Source organism: Amblyraja radiata, chromosome 18, assembly GCF_010909765.2.
Source record: "Amblyraja radiata isolate CabotCenter1 chromosome 18, sAmbRad1.1.pri, whole genome shotgun sequence".
In the NCBI taxonomy this organism is placed as follows: domain Eukaryota; kingdom Metazoa; phylum Chordata; class Chondrichthyes; order Rajiformes; family Rajidae; genus Amblyraja; species Amblyraja radiata.
The window spans coordinates 33,674,009-33,689,859 of record NC_045973.1 but is presented as its reverse complement, the minus strand read 5'-3'; the positions used below and the strand labels follow the sequence as shown (position 1 = coordinate 33,689,859).

At 40.4% G+C, this 15,851-nt stretch overlaps 1 protein-coding gene across 2 annotated transcripts in view; it reads right to left on the bottom strand.

Annotated features, from left to right (window-relative positions):
- Positions 1-1,618: 1,618 nt before the first annotated feature.
- The window catches only part of spdl1 (spindle apparatus coiled-coil protein 1), a 39,572-nt gene continuing 25,339 nt past the window's right edge, over positions 1,619-15,851 (bottom strand). Inside the window, exons 11-12 of one of the 2 annotated variants that reach the window (XM_033037083.1) lie at positions 14,105-14,483; positions 1,619-3,123 (exon numbers count right to left, since the gene is read on the bottom strand). In XM_033037083.1, the coding sequence (XP_032892974.1) occupies positions 2,961-3,123; positions 14,105-14,483 (542 nt within the window). In that variant the 3' untranslated portion in view covers positions 1,619-2,960. Of the gene's footprint in view, positions 3,124-11,572; positions 12,981-14,104; positions 14,484-15,851 lie in introns of those variants that run through there. The other variant, XM_033037084.1, reaches the window with a different exon arrangement.

The window sequence follows — 15,851 nt, the reverse complement described above, 5'->3', positions numbered from 1 at the left end:
CTTCCGAGAGCAGGGTGTCCAAAGCTGAACACAATACTCCAAATGCCGCCTCACAAATGTCTTGTAGAACTGTAACATAACATCCCAACTTACATACTCGATCTACCTGTGACTCCATCTACTATATACCTGTGCCTCCACATTTAAGGAACTATGCATGTACACCCACTCCGAGATCCCTCTACTCTACTATACTCCCCAAAGATCCTGCCTATCACTGTGAAGGTCCTGCCTTGACTTCCCAAAATACAACATCGCACTTATCTGTATTTAACCCCATTAACCATTCCTCATTCCATTTGCCCAACTGATCAAGATCCTGCTTTAAATTTTGATAGCCAATGGTGCTATCTACAATATTACCCACATTAGTGTCGTCTGTAAACTCACAATCATACCTTCTACATTTGCATCCAAATTATTAACATAAACAAGCAATCGGGCCCAGCACCGATCCCCGAGGCACACCAGCAGTCACAATTAAAAACAACCTTCCATCATTACCCCCCGTTTCCTTTCATGAAGCCAATTCTCTATCAGGTCAGTTAGGTCTCCCTGGAGGCAATGTGACCTCAAGAGCAGCCGACCATGTGGAACCTTATCAAATGCCTTGCTTAAGTCCATATAGACAATGTTTATGGCTTTGCCCTCGTCAGCCTTTTTGTTACTTCTTCAAAAAACGCAGATTTGTAAAGTACAATGTACAATGTACAAAACGAAACTGACCAATGTCCCATGTACAAAACCAAGCTGACCATCTCTAATTACTCTCTATCCAAATGCATATCTATCTTATCCATCAGAATACTCCCCAGTAACTTGCCTACCACAGATATTAGGTTTAATAAGGAACTGCAGATGCTGGAAAATCGAAGGTAGACAAAAATGCTGGAGAAACTCAGCGGGAGAGGCAGCATCTATGGAGCAAAGGCAGCGTTTTGGGTCGAGACCCTTCTTCAGACCATTTCAGGTTGAGACCCTTCTTCAGATATTAGGTTCACTAGTATAGTTCCCTGGCTTTCTTTGCCAATCTCGTTAAATAGAGGCACAACGTTAGCCACCATCTGATCTTCTGGCACCTGGTAGAGACAAGTAACAACACTTGGATATTACGTGGATAGGAAAATTTAAGCGACAATGATCAGGCATAGGCAAGTGCCATTAGCTCATTTTGGAAACTTGGTTTGCATGGACATGGGGCCAAAGGTATAATTCCGTACTGTAAACTGTCTCATTTGCCCCAAAATCAATGATTGCACCTTGCAACCATTTCAATGGTTTAAAACTGAAGAATATTTTGATTTGTTTTCTAGTCAAAGATAACATATTAATAGATCATAAAGAAATCTGAAAAAAACAAAATCTTTTGGAGAAACAAAAACAATGTGCATGGATAAGTTGTTAATGTTCTTTAAACTATAAATGTTGAATTTATAAAGACTGGAACAACTAAACTGTAATCTGAATTATAGGTTATAATTACATTTAATATTAGACTTCCCTCAAAAAAGAACTGCATTTCCCTCAATGTTTAATAGAAACATACAAAAGAATATTAACTTTCACACACACACACCCTCGTTTTCACTCCTTTCCATTCATAAAAAGGAACAGAAACTGGTAATACAAAATTCATATTTTATTTTTTACTTTATGATCAAAATACATGGTTCGGTTAACAACCTGAAAATCATGAATTTAAGGTGTTAGGTTAAGTGAAACATATAAACTTTCTAAAACAAAAATTCAAACATTTTTCAGGAAAGAACTTTATTTTTCCCAAAAGCTGTAAAACTCAAACTAAATGTTGATTGTAATTTAATGTAAAGAATAGCCCAATATACATCACTGCATTTATTTGTTTAGACTGGCATCAGATCATAAAATCTGAATTACATTTATAAAGATTAATAACTTGACAATTAATTGAATCGAGGCACCTGATAAGATGGTATAATAAAGATTTAAACAACAAAGAATAAACTCTTTTCAAAAAAGTCCCCATCAAAACTTTCTTCCACTGTTGCAGAGCAAGGAGGAAGTTAAGAAGTGGTCAATTTCCTGGTTATACCCGAGCTTAGTCACAAAGTGTTGAGGGGTAGAACAAGTAGTATTCCAATTCAAAAGATGGCATTAATCGTGTGTGCGTGTGGGTTTCTTAGAAATGCTTAGCACTGCAAGTTACCACATTTTGAAATAATTGATTTAATATTTAGGGGAGATTTGAACAAATATTTTTTTTTTGGCTGTTCTTATTAATACATGGGAAAGCACATATAATGGTTAGAATAAAGAAATGTATGTACACCCGGTCATTATATCAATGTTTGCATTTCAAAAAATTAAATCAATAAATGGAAACTGCATATCTATAAAAACTCGCCATCAACTTGCAACTTATTCACTGGGATTATAAATCAGTACATTTTCATAATGGCTTCCACAACCCCACCAACAATGCACTGTACAGTAAAAACAGTAGAACTTGCATCATATTTAACATTAGTTTGTTTAAAGTTGTTAATCTAGGGGAGAAAGCCATAATGTATTGGAATCATGTACTAAGATCTGAATTAATCTGTGGCTTTCAGCATGTCTTCTGATCTTCCAGCAACAATGATACCTTGATAACAGGCAACCTTCTACAATTCTTTTAGCTTCAGCCTCCTCTCTGGTCAACTCTACAATTCAATTATGAGCGAGAAAATACCAAACCTTAAAATTTAGAAACATCCACTGAATACAAGATTTTATATGCCAGATAATAAAAATATTGGCATCTCCTATTTTCAATTACCACACGAGATTATTTAATTGGAATGTCTGATGTAATAATTATCTTGCACATCTCAATGTGACGGCATATGATATTGTACACATACGGATTGAATGACATTTCCCAAGATGAACATTGGAAAGAAACTGAATGCTTCAATGCCAGAAAGATAAGCATAATTTATTTACTGTTGGGCACATTGAGATTCAACAGTGGGTTGAGATGACACATGGATGACTGGGTGCATCTTCTGTCGTTTAATTTTATTCGCTCCCTTTGATTCTTCCGATTCTTTATCCAATTTCTTCTCATCTGTTTTTTCTACTTTTATATCACCCTTGGATACCCTACAAAGAAAATATTCAAACAATCTTCTGCTTTATCGGATCGAACAAGATACACATGATAAAGTGAGAAATCTATCCAACACCAAGCAGAAATAATAACTGTTCCAGCTTCAATTGTAATTTTAACCGTTGACACCAAAATTAGAAATACGATTGAATAATTTCAGATTAAATGAAGTGGTCAAGTTTAAAATGTCAAAAAGCTCTGGATAAATATGCGAATGAATCCACAAATGCATTTAAAGACATTCTTCATAGAAATTAAGCCACAGATTGTCAATGATTTGGAAAAATTATTCAATTTCATAGATCTGCTGTAATTTCATGATTTGACAGAAAGATTATCTGGCATTCACTCTAAACCATTAAGTATAAGTATAAGTCTAAGTAAGTTTATTGGCCAAGTATTCACAAGGAATTTGCCTTGGTGTTCCGCCCACAAGTAACAACATGACATAGTGACAGTTACGAATGACTCAGAAAACACTAAACATTAATAATAAAACACCATTGATTGAGCATGTGAACCAACAAAATACCAGATCAAAGAGAGTCTATAGATTTTGCAACTACTCGTGATAAAAACTGTTTTTATGATGGCTGTGGCAGCTTTGACACTCCGGAGTCGCCTTCCAGAAGGAATTGATTCAAAGAGTTTGTGGCTCGGGTGAGAGGGGTCAGAGATGATATTACCCGCTCACTTCCTGGATCTTGCAATTTACAGTTCATCAATGGAGGGAAGGTTGCAGCTAATAATTTTCTCAGCTAATAGGACGATTCGCTGCAGCCTCCTGGTGTCGTGCTTGGTGGCTGAGCCAAACCAAACCATGATGGAGAAGGTGAGGACAGACTCCACGATGGCCGTATAGAATTGGACCACCATTGCCTGTGGCAGATTGTGCTTCCTCAGCTGCCATAAGAAGTACATCCTCTGTTGTACCTTTTTGACTGTGGAGTCGATGGTCGCCCCCCACTTAAGGTCCTTGGAGATGATGGTTCCCAGGAACTTAAAAGACTCCACAGATGTGACTGTGGTGTCGTTGATGGTGAGTGGGGTGAGAGGACGCTCTCCTAAAGTCTACAATCAATTCCACTGTCTTGAGAGCATTGAGCTCTAGGTTGTTGCGATGGCACCAGGACGCCAGCTGTGACACTTCCTGTCTGTATGCAGATTCCTCTCCATCCTGGATCAGTCCAATCAGGGTTGTGTCGTCCGCAAACTTGAGAAGCTTGACAGAGGTGTCTGTGGAGGTGCAGTCATTGGTGTAGAGAGAGTAGAGGAGAGGAGAGAGTACGCAGCCTTGCAGGGCTCCTATGCTGAGCGTTTGCGGTTCCGAGATGTGCTTTCCCAGCATCACATGCTGCTTCCTGTCTGATCCACCGACAGAGGGGTTCACGCACAGTCAACTCGGAAAGTTTGGAGTATAGTAGCTCTGGCACAATGGTGTTGAATGCAGAGCTAAAATCAATAAACAGGATCCTCGCATAGGTTCCCTGGTGGTCCAGGTGCTGGAGGATGAAGTGCAGGCCTAGGTTGACTGCATCATCCACAGATCTATTGGCTCGATATGCAAACTGCATAGGGTCCAGCAGGGGCTTTGTGATATTTTTCAGCTCGGCCAGCAAAAGCATTTCAAGTGTCTTCATGACTACAGAGGTCAGTGCGACAGGCCTATAGTCATTAAGACAAGTGATTTTAGCCTTTTTGCTTACAGGGTCAATAGTGGAGACTTTGAAGCAGGCAGGAACAGTACATGTTTGCAGGGACTGGTTAAAAATGTCTGTATAAACTGGAGCCAGTTGTTTGGCACAGAGCTTGAGAGTAGAGGGGGAAACATTGGCAGGTCCTGGAGATTTCCGGCATTTCTGTCTACTGAAAAGCCTCTCCACCTCCTCTATTTTTATTGTTGATGAAGTGATGTTGTTCAGCAAGGAGGGTGTGTGTAATTGGGTGTGAGGTGGTGATTGTAGGGGGTGGGTCTAGAAGGGCCCAGTCTTTGCAGACTGAGATCAGGCTGTGAGTGGGTTTTTCCCCGTTTTTTTTCCGTAGGGGGCGCTGCTCTGGCAGCAGCCATGTCAGCAGCGCGTTAGTTTTTTCAACTTTTTTTATTTTTTTATTATGTTTTAAAGTATGTGTTTGATGTTTCTCGGTGTGTTTTGTGTGGGGGGTGGTGTGGGGGGGTAAGGGGGAAACTGCTTTGGTCGCCTCCATGGAGAGGCGACTTTTTCCAGGTCGCCTCCCCCGTGGCCTAACATCAAGGATCGGCGCGGCCTTTCCCGGAGACGCGCTCGGGGCTTCAGCGGCGGGCGCAGCGTGGACTCTCGTCGTGGAGCGGGTGAGCCCTCGCTGGGGCTCGCTGGAGGTGAGTGCTCCGTTTCGCTGGCCCGGGGCAGCCGGCAGCCTGAAGTCGCGGTCTGCAGAGCTCCAGCTGGTGCGGCGTCTACAGCCCGGGATCCCTCGTGGGGGACCCGGGGGGGGGGGGAAGAAGAAGCCACCACTGCCGGCCCGCGGACAACTTCTACCGCGGGCCCGGCGTGAACTTAATATCACCCCTGGAGGGGAGCTTCGACCGCCGGCCTGCGGCCTACACCAACTTAAAGCCGCGGTCTCCGGTGAGGAAGAGCCGATCCTGGACTGACTCTGGACTCTGATCCTGTCCACGGGGGGGAAATGGAGGACTGGCCAGATGTTTGTGTTACATTTTTATTGTGGTTGTGTGTTCTTTATTATTGTACCGCTGCAGACAACCCAAATTCCACCAACCCTGGTTGTGTGGCAAATAAATTCTATCAAAAAAAAAAAATCAAAAAAGTGTTGGTTGGGGAGGAAAATAGTCTAGTTTATTCATACTGGAGTCTTGCCTTAAGTCGGTGTGAAGTGGTGAATGGAAAGGAGAGGGGGCAGGGTCCATTCTTTGCAGACTGTGGGCTGGCTGTATTGGTTGGGGGGGGGGGGGGGGGAGGTGATGGGGTAACAGGGTTACGCTTCAGATTTTCAAATCTGCAGTAAAACTCATTCAGGTCATTAGTTAGCTGACGATTGTCCAGAGAGCGGGGGCTTTCCTCTTGTAGCTGGTAATTTCCTGCAAGCCCTTCCAAACTGAAGAAGAGTTACTAGCTGAGAACTTGCTTCTCAACTTCTCAGAGAAGCTTTTCTTGGCAGCTCGGATTCCTCTTCTCAGCTTGTACTTGGCCTGCATGTCGAGATCTGCATCCCCCACTTCTGTAGGCCTCCTCTTTAGACCTTCGGAGCTGTCCGAGCTCTGCAGTGAACCAGGGCTTGTTGTTGTTGAACCATATCCGGGTCTTAGTTGGAATGCAACTGTCCTCGCAAAAGCTGACATATGATTATACAGTGTCTGTATACTCATCGAGACTTATGGTTGATGCAACTGTGGGAGGAGGTGGCCCAGCGCATCCGCTCCAGTCACCAACTGGAGCAAGACCTCAACGTCATGGACATCAAGATCGGGCTACTGGTCACCTTGCAGGAAGTGGTTTCCTACTGCAAGAAACTGACCAGGAAGAACAAGGAACAGTTATCGGACCTGATGGTGATTGACAAGCAGAAAGGGTTAAAGGCCCTGAGCAGAGAGAAGTGGGAGAAACTGGAGGCTTACCAACATCTCTTCTACCTCCTGCAGACCAAGCCCCTCTACCTGGCCAGGCTGATCTTCCAGATGCCTCAGAACAAGTCGACCAAGTCTATGGAGTCTGTCATCTTCTCGCTGTACAACTACGTGTCCAACGAGAGAGAGGGCTACCTGCTCTTGGGTCTGTTCACAACGGCCCTCCGGGAGGAGATTAGGTCGAAGGCTGACCAAATCCGCGAGATTGTGACTGGAAAGCCCATGGTGACCAGACGGGTGGTGAGCTTTTACCGGAATATCCGTGGGCAGAACGCCCTGCGGGAGACCCTGGGGCCGGTGGTCAAAGAGGTTCTGCAGGATAAAACGCTCAGTATCAAAACCGACCCAGTCGATATCTACAAGTGTTGGGTGAACCAGATGGAGAGTCAGACAGGACAGAAGTCAATTGCCATACGAAGTGACGACGGACCAAGCCCTGACCCACTCGGAGGTCGAGCGGAGACTCGACATATCCATCTGCAACCTGAGAGCTGCCATCGACAAATTCCTCAACGCCATAATTTCCTCCGTGGACAAGATATCGTATGGAATGAGGTACACGGCAAAAGTGTTGAAGAGCTCACTGTGGGAGAGGTTCCCAGGCGCCACTGAATAGGAGTTGCTCAAAGTGGTGGGGAACCTGCTGTACTATCGCTACATGAACCCTGATGTGGTGGCCCCGGACAGCTTCGACATCATGGACGTGACTGTGGGGGGTGGTCTCCACGTGGACCACCGCCACAACCTGGGCTCCAACGCCAAGCTGCTCCAGCTCGCCGCCTCCGGTAAAAACCCTTGAGAGAGAGAGAACGCTCAACTCTGCACTATGGCCGACAACTTGTTCCAGTCCCAGCAAAGATTCAGGGCATTTTTCCGCGCAGCCTGCAATGTTCCAGAACTGGTGGAGAGGTTTAACGTGAATGAGTATTAGAAGTAAAATACCATAGCAAAAAACAAAGTGCTGGAATTTGAAGAAGAGCCCTAGCCCAAAGCGTCATCGGTCCATTCACTCCACAGATGTCACCTGACCCTCCCACAGCTTGTGTTTTACTCATTTGCAGTTTCTTGTGTCTCCAGAAAAATATTATAATTACATAAAAGTTACAATAAAAAAGCCAATTACACTAACAAGACTAGATTGGAGCTCGTCTTCTTTACAAGCAGGGGCACTAAATTAATTTGCCTACATCACTGAAAAGTTGCTTTAGAATACAAGGCTCTATCCCTTTTGTTATTTCCTTGCAACTCCACAATCCAACAAATATCAAGATTTAAATTGTTTAAAATCAATTGACAACAGAGAATAAATGGGCTTGGGCAAGTCTACATCATACGCACTCAACTGGGCAGGAAACAAAATGTCAAGGTGGCTTTTTTTTCCTTCACCAAAAATATCTGCAAAACCTCTCCTCTTCTCTCCTTATCCAACACCCTTTTGTCTAATTTTAATCTCTAGCTTTTGTCACTTATGGGCCTGTCCCACTTCGGCTATATTTAGGCGCCTGCCGGCGACTGTCATAGTCGTAAGCAGGTCGCCGAAAAACTGGCAATTAGACCCCCCTTCGACATAAAACTTGAAATAGAATCATTACTTTAACAACAAAAAAAAACAAAGTCAGCACCGACGACAACTTATGTTAACCTGGCAACAACCCATGTTAACCTGGCGACGACAACCTACGTCAACCTGGCGACAACTACAACAGCACCTACGTCAGGAGAAGTCAAGCTACGCTCATTGGCGTCAAACCCATTGTTGCCGACTGTCTCTGAATATTTTTCAACATGTTAAAAATCCAGCGGTGACCAGAAATACGCTACGACTCTTTGGGCAACTCAGGAGACTACTCACGACCATACAGGCGACACCTCGGCGACAGCCTAGCTGCGCATCTGCCAATTAAGCTCCCTCGCCTGCATCCACCTATCACTTGCCAGGCATTGCCCCACCCCCACCTCTTTTCCAGCTTTCTTCCCCCTCTTATAATAAGTCTGAAGGGTCCCAACCTGAAACATCACCTGCCCATTTTGCATAACAAGTTCCTCCAGCAGTTTATGTTTTGCTCAAGATTTTAGCACCTGCAGTTCCTTACATCTTCAAGAAAAAAATAAAAATAACCTTCCACTTTCTATTGTAACACCAAACTCTCCTACACCCACAACACCTACATCTGAACATTAAGATTCAGCTTAATATACCAGATTCTGCATCCAACCAATGATTCTGTAGAAAACTGCTGACTGAAAAAGTAATCCTCCCTTTATTTTCTCTGGATAAAGCACTGAGCGGCATGATAAATAACTACTGGTACAAAATGTAAATAAAATTATTGATGCAAAAATAGTTCAGTATAAGTACCAAAACTTTCTCAGAATAAACACCAGTTAATTTTCTGTCCAGCACAAATAAATGAAAATACCCTCAAGCCTCAATACACTTCTGAAGGTCTTGCTAGTGATAAAGGCAGCCCCATTTGGGTTGCACGCTATCTACATAATCTTGACTGTCAAGTGTAAAAGATCTATCTCATGAAATCACAGCAGTCTACAAAAACATGTTTTCCCCCCAATAACATTCACAAAAGCAATACATTTAAAAGTTCAATATAATTTGTATAATGGCTTCACAAGAGCATATATTTCAAGATGCATTAAAAGTCATAATAGGCACTTGTGTCATTCTCACTGATCCTCCAAACACTATAACAGAATCTCAAACCTAAATTAGTACTGTTGTTCTGGACATCAGTTCTCCATTTAACATTTGAAAAGCCATATAGTAATTTAAAACTCAGAAGGTTAATATTAACAAGAATTGAACTGTACCAGTGTCACAACAGTGCAGTTTATATTTCATCAATGGACATAAACTAAACGGCAATAGTTAAATTTTATTAAAATCTGAACATTATCTCCAGCTGGTATTAATACTTGGGAATAATGATTGCAAAAATCAATGACTTGCATCACTGATTTTATTTATTCATTTCCCCTCTTCCCCAAACATTTGGATATCATTGGCAAGTGCCAGCAATCAAACTAGATTCACACAGAATACAAAATTAAAACCAGATTTTTGATGTTCAAGGTATATTTTGTTAGTGTAGGAAGGAACTGCAAATACTGGTTGATACTGTCCTAGGCCTCCTCCATTGTCAGAGTGAGGCTAAAAGCAATTTGGAGGAACAGTATCTCGAATTTCACTTCAGTGAGATGAATATTGCTTTCTCTAACTGCAAGTAACCCCTGCATTCCCTCTCTCTCCATCCCTCCCCACCCAAGACGCACCAGCTTCTCGTTCTCACCTAGCAAACAGCTAACAATGGCCTTTTTCCTTTATCATCGTAACTTTTTTTGCATAGTTTTCATTTATTTGTTCTATCTCTCTCTCACTCTCTCTCTCTACATCACTGTCTATATCTCTTGTTTCCCTTTCCCCGGACTAGTCTGAAGAAGGGTCTCTTGTGGCTAAAGGGATCGGGGGTATGGAGAGAAGGCAGGTACAGGATACTGTTGGAGAATCAGCCATGATCATATTGAATGGCGGTGCAGGCTCGAAGGGCCGAATGGCCTATTCCTGCACCTTTTTTCTATGTTTCAAAACATCACCCATTCCTTCCCTCCAGAGATGCTGCCTGTTTTACTGAGTTACTCCAGCATTTTGTTAAATTTACCATTAATTTTAGCTTTCTAACTTTTCAAACTCTAATTACAATGATTAATAAGGCTTTGGTAGTTATTCCTAGCATATAACACTTATTTTAAAGCAAGGCTCTGTCACTCATCTTCCTCAAACATACAACACATTCCCTTTGCTTTCCTGTTCGTTTCTTAATTTTTACTTGTCACTTTAGTTTACCAGTGTTTTTATCATTACCTCATCATTATTCTCCCTGCTCTAGCCTACTGAATATCTTAACTTGATTTTCTCACTCTGGCATGAAACATGCACAAAACAGGCTGCACAACCCAGCCAGTCAGTGCTTTAATAGGGATTTCATTTTCCCACCACTCATATTCACATTCTCGCACTTTCTGCTTCTGTACAGAATCCTTACATTTCACTCAACAGGTCATTTTGTTTCAGTGATTACTCTCATATCCAAGAACAACCTTCTCCTTGGCTTTTCTTATTATGATCCTCTTCCTTCATTCCTGCCTGCCAACAATTCCTCTCAATGCAAACATTCTACTTTTTATCTTCAAAGAAATGTCAATATTTTATCTATTCCAGAAAGTGCAAGGCATGATTCTTACCTCAAAACTTTTCACACTTCATTTTAGCTCTTCGTTAAGTTTGCTTTAAACTACATTATATATTGCATCCTAAAAATACCAAACCAATCCTGAGTTCCGCACAGCTATTCAACTAGTCATTAAGATCATGTCTAATACTTTGTCTTGACCATTTTCTGACCTATTCTCACATTTCCCATTAGTCTTTAAGTCTATTTAGCTCAGCCTCTAATATGCGGAATGACTAAGTGTCTACAGTTTTATGATGAAGACATGGGGTATCAAATGTACTTGATATTTTGGGATGTCAAAAAAAATGGTTACCCCACGGGGAAGGTGGGGGGGAATTACTTGGAACAATTATATTTGGATATTCAAGGGAAGACCCATCAAAAATGCAGAAGAATTTTACCAATTTATCTTCTCATTAGAATATAACTAGGTCATTTGGCCCCTGTGAGCCTGATCTATTTGCAACAAAACCATAGACGATCCTACCTCAGCCATGATCATATTGAATGGCGGTGCAGGCTCGAAGGGCCGAATGGCCTACTCCTGCACCTAATTTCTATGTTTCTAACATGGTTTTCCTGCCCAATACCCATATCACTCAATTTCTCTAATATCCAAAAGTCCATCAATCTGTTTTCAAAGAGATTAATGACATCTAAGGTAAAGAATTCCATTACCCTGCGTATGAAAATGTTCTATTAATTTCGCTACTAAATGGTCTAGAATTTATTCTGAGGTGGTGACCCCTGGGAAAATATACTCCCAGCATTATCTTTGTCAAGCTATCCAAAAATGTTGTGGATTTCTATTAGGTTACCTTGTTTCTTTTGGGTAAGGAGACCAAAACTGTACGTAATACTTCAGGTATAATCTCACCTAAGCGCCATACAAATGTAGCGAGCCATCTTTTCTACTCAATTGTTGAGTAATAAAGGCCAACCTCCCATTTGTCTTTCTGACTGTCTGTTGGGCCTTTATGTTAGTATTCAGTGCCTCATGCACTGGATTCCCCAAGTCCGTATCAGCATTGGTACTTCCCGAACTCTTACCACAACCTCAAATTTGGCTCCAACACTATGTTATTGCCCACTCACCAACTTGGTGTTTAGAAATAATTAAAATGGCATTTAAATCTAAATGGTCTGGTAATATGGAGGTGTTGAATTGATGACAATTATTCATTAAATACTCAAGAATGGCACCTTGGACACAGTTCTTCTCCTGACCTCTCCTTTCTATTGGAAACTCTGGTTATAAATGTATAACCTCAGTTGATGAGGAGGCAGATTTAGTACCATTTGTTCCACACATTCAGTTTGCCGTAATGCAATGCAAACTTAAAGTATGCATGCGATATTGCGCTGCAAAGCTTCTCTTTCCCTGGACCACACAATAGATTTCAAGCCAAGTATGTATGGAATACTAATGTATAAAAATACTGATTATTTCAATAATTATGCAACAATATTTAGCAGGTCAAAACATGTTCTGATATATTTCAGAGACAACTATATTTTACTACTTTGAATAACAACCCAGCGGGCCATATCTACCAAAAGTGGCCTAAAGTGAAGCTAGAAACAAGGAAATAGCTACATAGCGAATGAGAATGTATTATTGGATTACAAGACAAATGTTTCTATCGCAGCATTGTTCACACTAGATCATGTTGCTAACTAACTGGTACAATGCACGTTCATAAGATAGAAAGGCGAAAACCTTGAGCAGAATTTGAAATCACGAAGAGAAAAATGGTTAGAGAGAATATATGCAAAAAAAGAGAATTTATAGAGCTTTGTCTCTGATCTCTTTACAGAATTGCTGCAATGGACAGAACAGAAATATCAGGATACATACAAAACTTCTAGCAGTTCTCATTGTACCCTAGCGATTAAACGAGAATTTTATTGGGGAAGTCGTCTTTGACGAGCAGAGTTATATTTTGAAGTGGCAGTTTAGCCCGTTGGAGACAGCATGGATCTAAAGTAGTTTAAAAGGTAGGAGAAAAGAGAAAAGGACAAGTAAGTTTCCAGAAGGGAAAGAAGAATACACTCAGGAAATATCAATAAAGTGAACAATATCAAAATAATTAACTATACATAATGCAATGATTCCGTTGCACATCAATGGCGTACTTAAAGACACACTGATGAGCAACAGTATTCATTTGCTAGTCTACTATTTACAATTTAGTTATTTCCTCATATAAAATAATTACCCAATAATTTAAGCAGCAAAACAGTGCTCTAAAATTATTAGATAATTTCAAATGTCAAATTTGTTTGCTGTTTGAATAGAATACGATCCAAAAATTATGGAGTGCAAGATTATAAGGTAAGAAATTGTCATGGACGAGGATTTGTTAATCCAGTCAACAGATTCTCATTAAAAAAATCATTCTTCCTGCAAGTTCCTCCTAACGGCAGGTTGTCAATTGACGTTGCAACAGCACGTCAATTGGCTAAATCAAGAACTGTGCTGGCAAACGACTGAGAACTAATTAACAATTGTTTTGGAGGATATAGAAATAGCAGGGAATCAATGCAGCTACTCTCAAGGAAAAAAGTTAACAAAAATGTAAATCCAAACCAATTCATTGTAAACAAAATGTGCATTAAAACCAATGCTTGGGTAAATAAATTAGGCAAATTTTGACACTTTCATGACACTGGTTTCAGTCCACTTCGTTACACTTACAGGATTTACAGCATTTCCAAAGGAATTACAAAAGGAAAGACAAGCACACAGAGGGAATGGGAAAGCAAAATAAAATTAGCAGCAATTTAAAACCCCCCCCCCAAAAAAAACCATAATCCACAAAATAAATGATCCAGATTAACAAGATTATGGTAGCTAAACAATATGCATTCCAAAACTGCAGCAAGATTTAAAAAAAAAGAAAAAAACTGCACACTACCTAAGTCTGTCTCTTCATTAAAAGATATCTAGTCTTCCATAATTTGGCAAGTCCAAACGTTGGTAAGGCAGTGAAAATATAACCAAAGAAACCAAGAATAAAGCACAGACCATAGTTCATGCAGTAGATGAAGTGTGCAGCAGGCCAGCGAGAAATGGCAGGCAATAGTTGAAATCGAGGCACTGACCTTGGGGAGGGAGTTGGCCTGGAGACTTCAGTGTTCTTCCTTTCAGAAAAAACTAGAACTTCACCTGCTTCTTGCATGATTCGCACCCGCTTGCCCTCTTTAGATGTTGTCTGCTTACTGGTTGGTTCCTGTTTTATTGTTTCTCTGTCATTAGCAGACAGAACTCCTGAAGGTGGAGCAGAATGAACATCTGGTTTGGATGCTGGAGTCAAAATCTCATTACGTAGCATATTGGTCTGCCTTTTTCTGGTGTCAGTCATTTTATCAGATGAGAGAGTAGCTTCGATAGCAGGCGTGCTACTGGATACAAGTTGAGCTTCATCGAGTACCTCAACTGGAAGTTTCTCCTTCTTGCGAGTTTGCTGCTGATTCTTCACTTCTGGATTTTAAAAATTTGCAAATTTAACAAGCTAGCAGTATCACATTTTTCATCTTTAGAATATGCAACAAGAAATTCTAAAAGCTCTCATCTTATTAGAATTATAAAGTACTACAGTACAAGCATAACATTTAGATGAGCATTGTTCAACATACAGCAATTTAACAGCCAAATAAAAAAAATATACAAAAGAAAAATCATTGGAACAATGAGGCTTTACCCGTATAGAACAATAGCATCCTTATGGGCCTGTACCACTTAAGCAATTTTTTGGGCGACTACAGGCGACTGCTGCAAAATATTCAACAAATTGGAAAATGTTCGGCGACAGTGGTGATAATTTTTGCTGTCGTAGGTGTTGCAGGTGAATTCCATTAAAACTAGTCCCTGGCAGTCGCCTAAGTGAGACAGCCCCTTAAAGGACATGGCAGTTAGTAAGGCCCATCTATGCCAGCATTCTCTGCAATTCCATACATGTACACATTATGTTAGATCATTTCATGTGAAAATGGTAATATGAAAACAAAATTATACAGTTAAATTAAACAAAAAAACCCAAATCTAATTGCAGAGAGGAACCAGATTAGAACACCTAAAGATAATATACAAATAAACACATCCTTAAAAAATATTGTTCTCCATTATTCAATGCAAACAATGTATTAATTCACTGAAAGTTTTGTCACTGAATCTTGGACCATTGCACCATTTGGGAACAGGATGAGGTTATTTAGCTCCTCAAACCTATTGCAGTATTAAATTATGGCATAATTTTTTGCTTCTATCTCATAGTGTTGTGAACTTCATTAGAATGTGACTTTGAGTGGAACATATATTCCACATCTAAATTTATAGCAGATTTTTCTCTTTGGAGAAATGTTTTTTCTTGTATATATGTTACGATAACCTTCCATAACAATTTATAATGCATTTTTTAACGTTACAAATTTAAGAAAAAACTCAATATACAGTTAGTTATTAAAGTATATCTTATAAAATTATTTTGTGATTTGACAGGATAGATATGGGGTTGGTGAATCCTTTGGCCAGGATATCCAGAATCTGGATTTAGTCTCAGAATGATAGGTAGAGATGAGAATTAATTTCTTCATTAGGAATATAATGAATCTTTGGAATTCTCTACTCTTTAGGACTGGAGTTTCTATCACCAAATATATTCAAGAAAAAAAACAAATACATGGGGTTAGTGCTGGAACAGGACAATGATGTGGAAGATCACTCATGGTCTTGGTGCTTAGTATTCTAACACAATAGGCCATATGATTTATCCTGCTTTTAATTGTGTTATAATAAGCATGTGATGTTAAAGGAAGACGACAAAGACTAAACATAACTTAATCTTAAAAG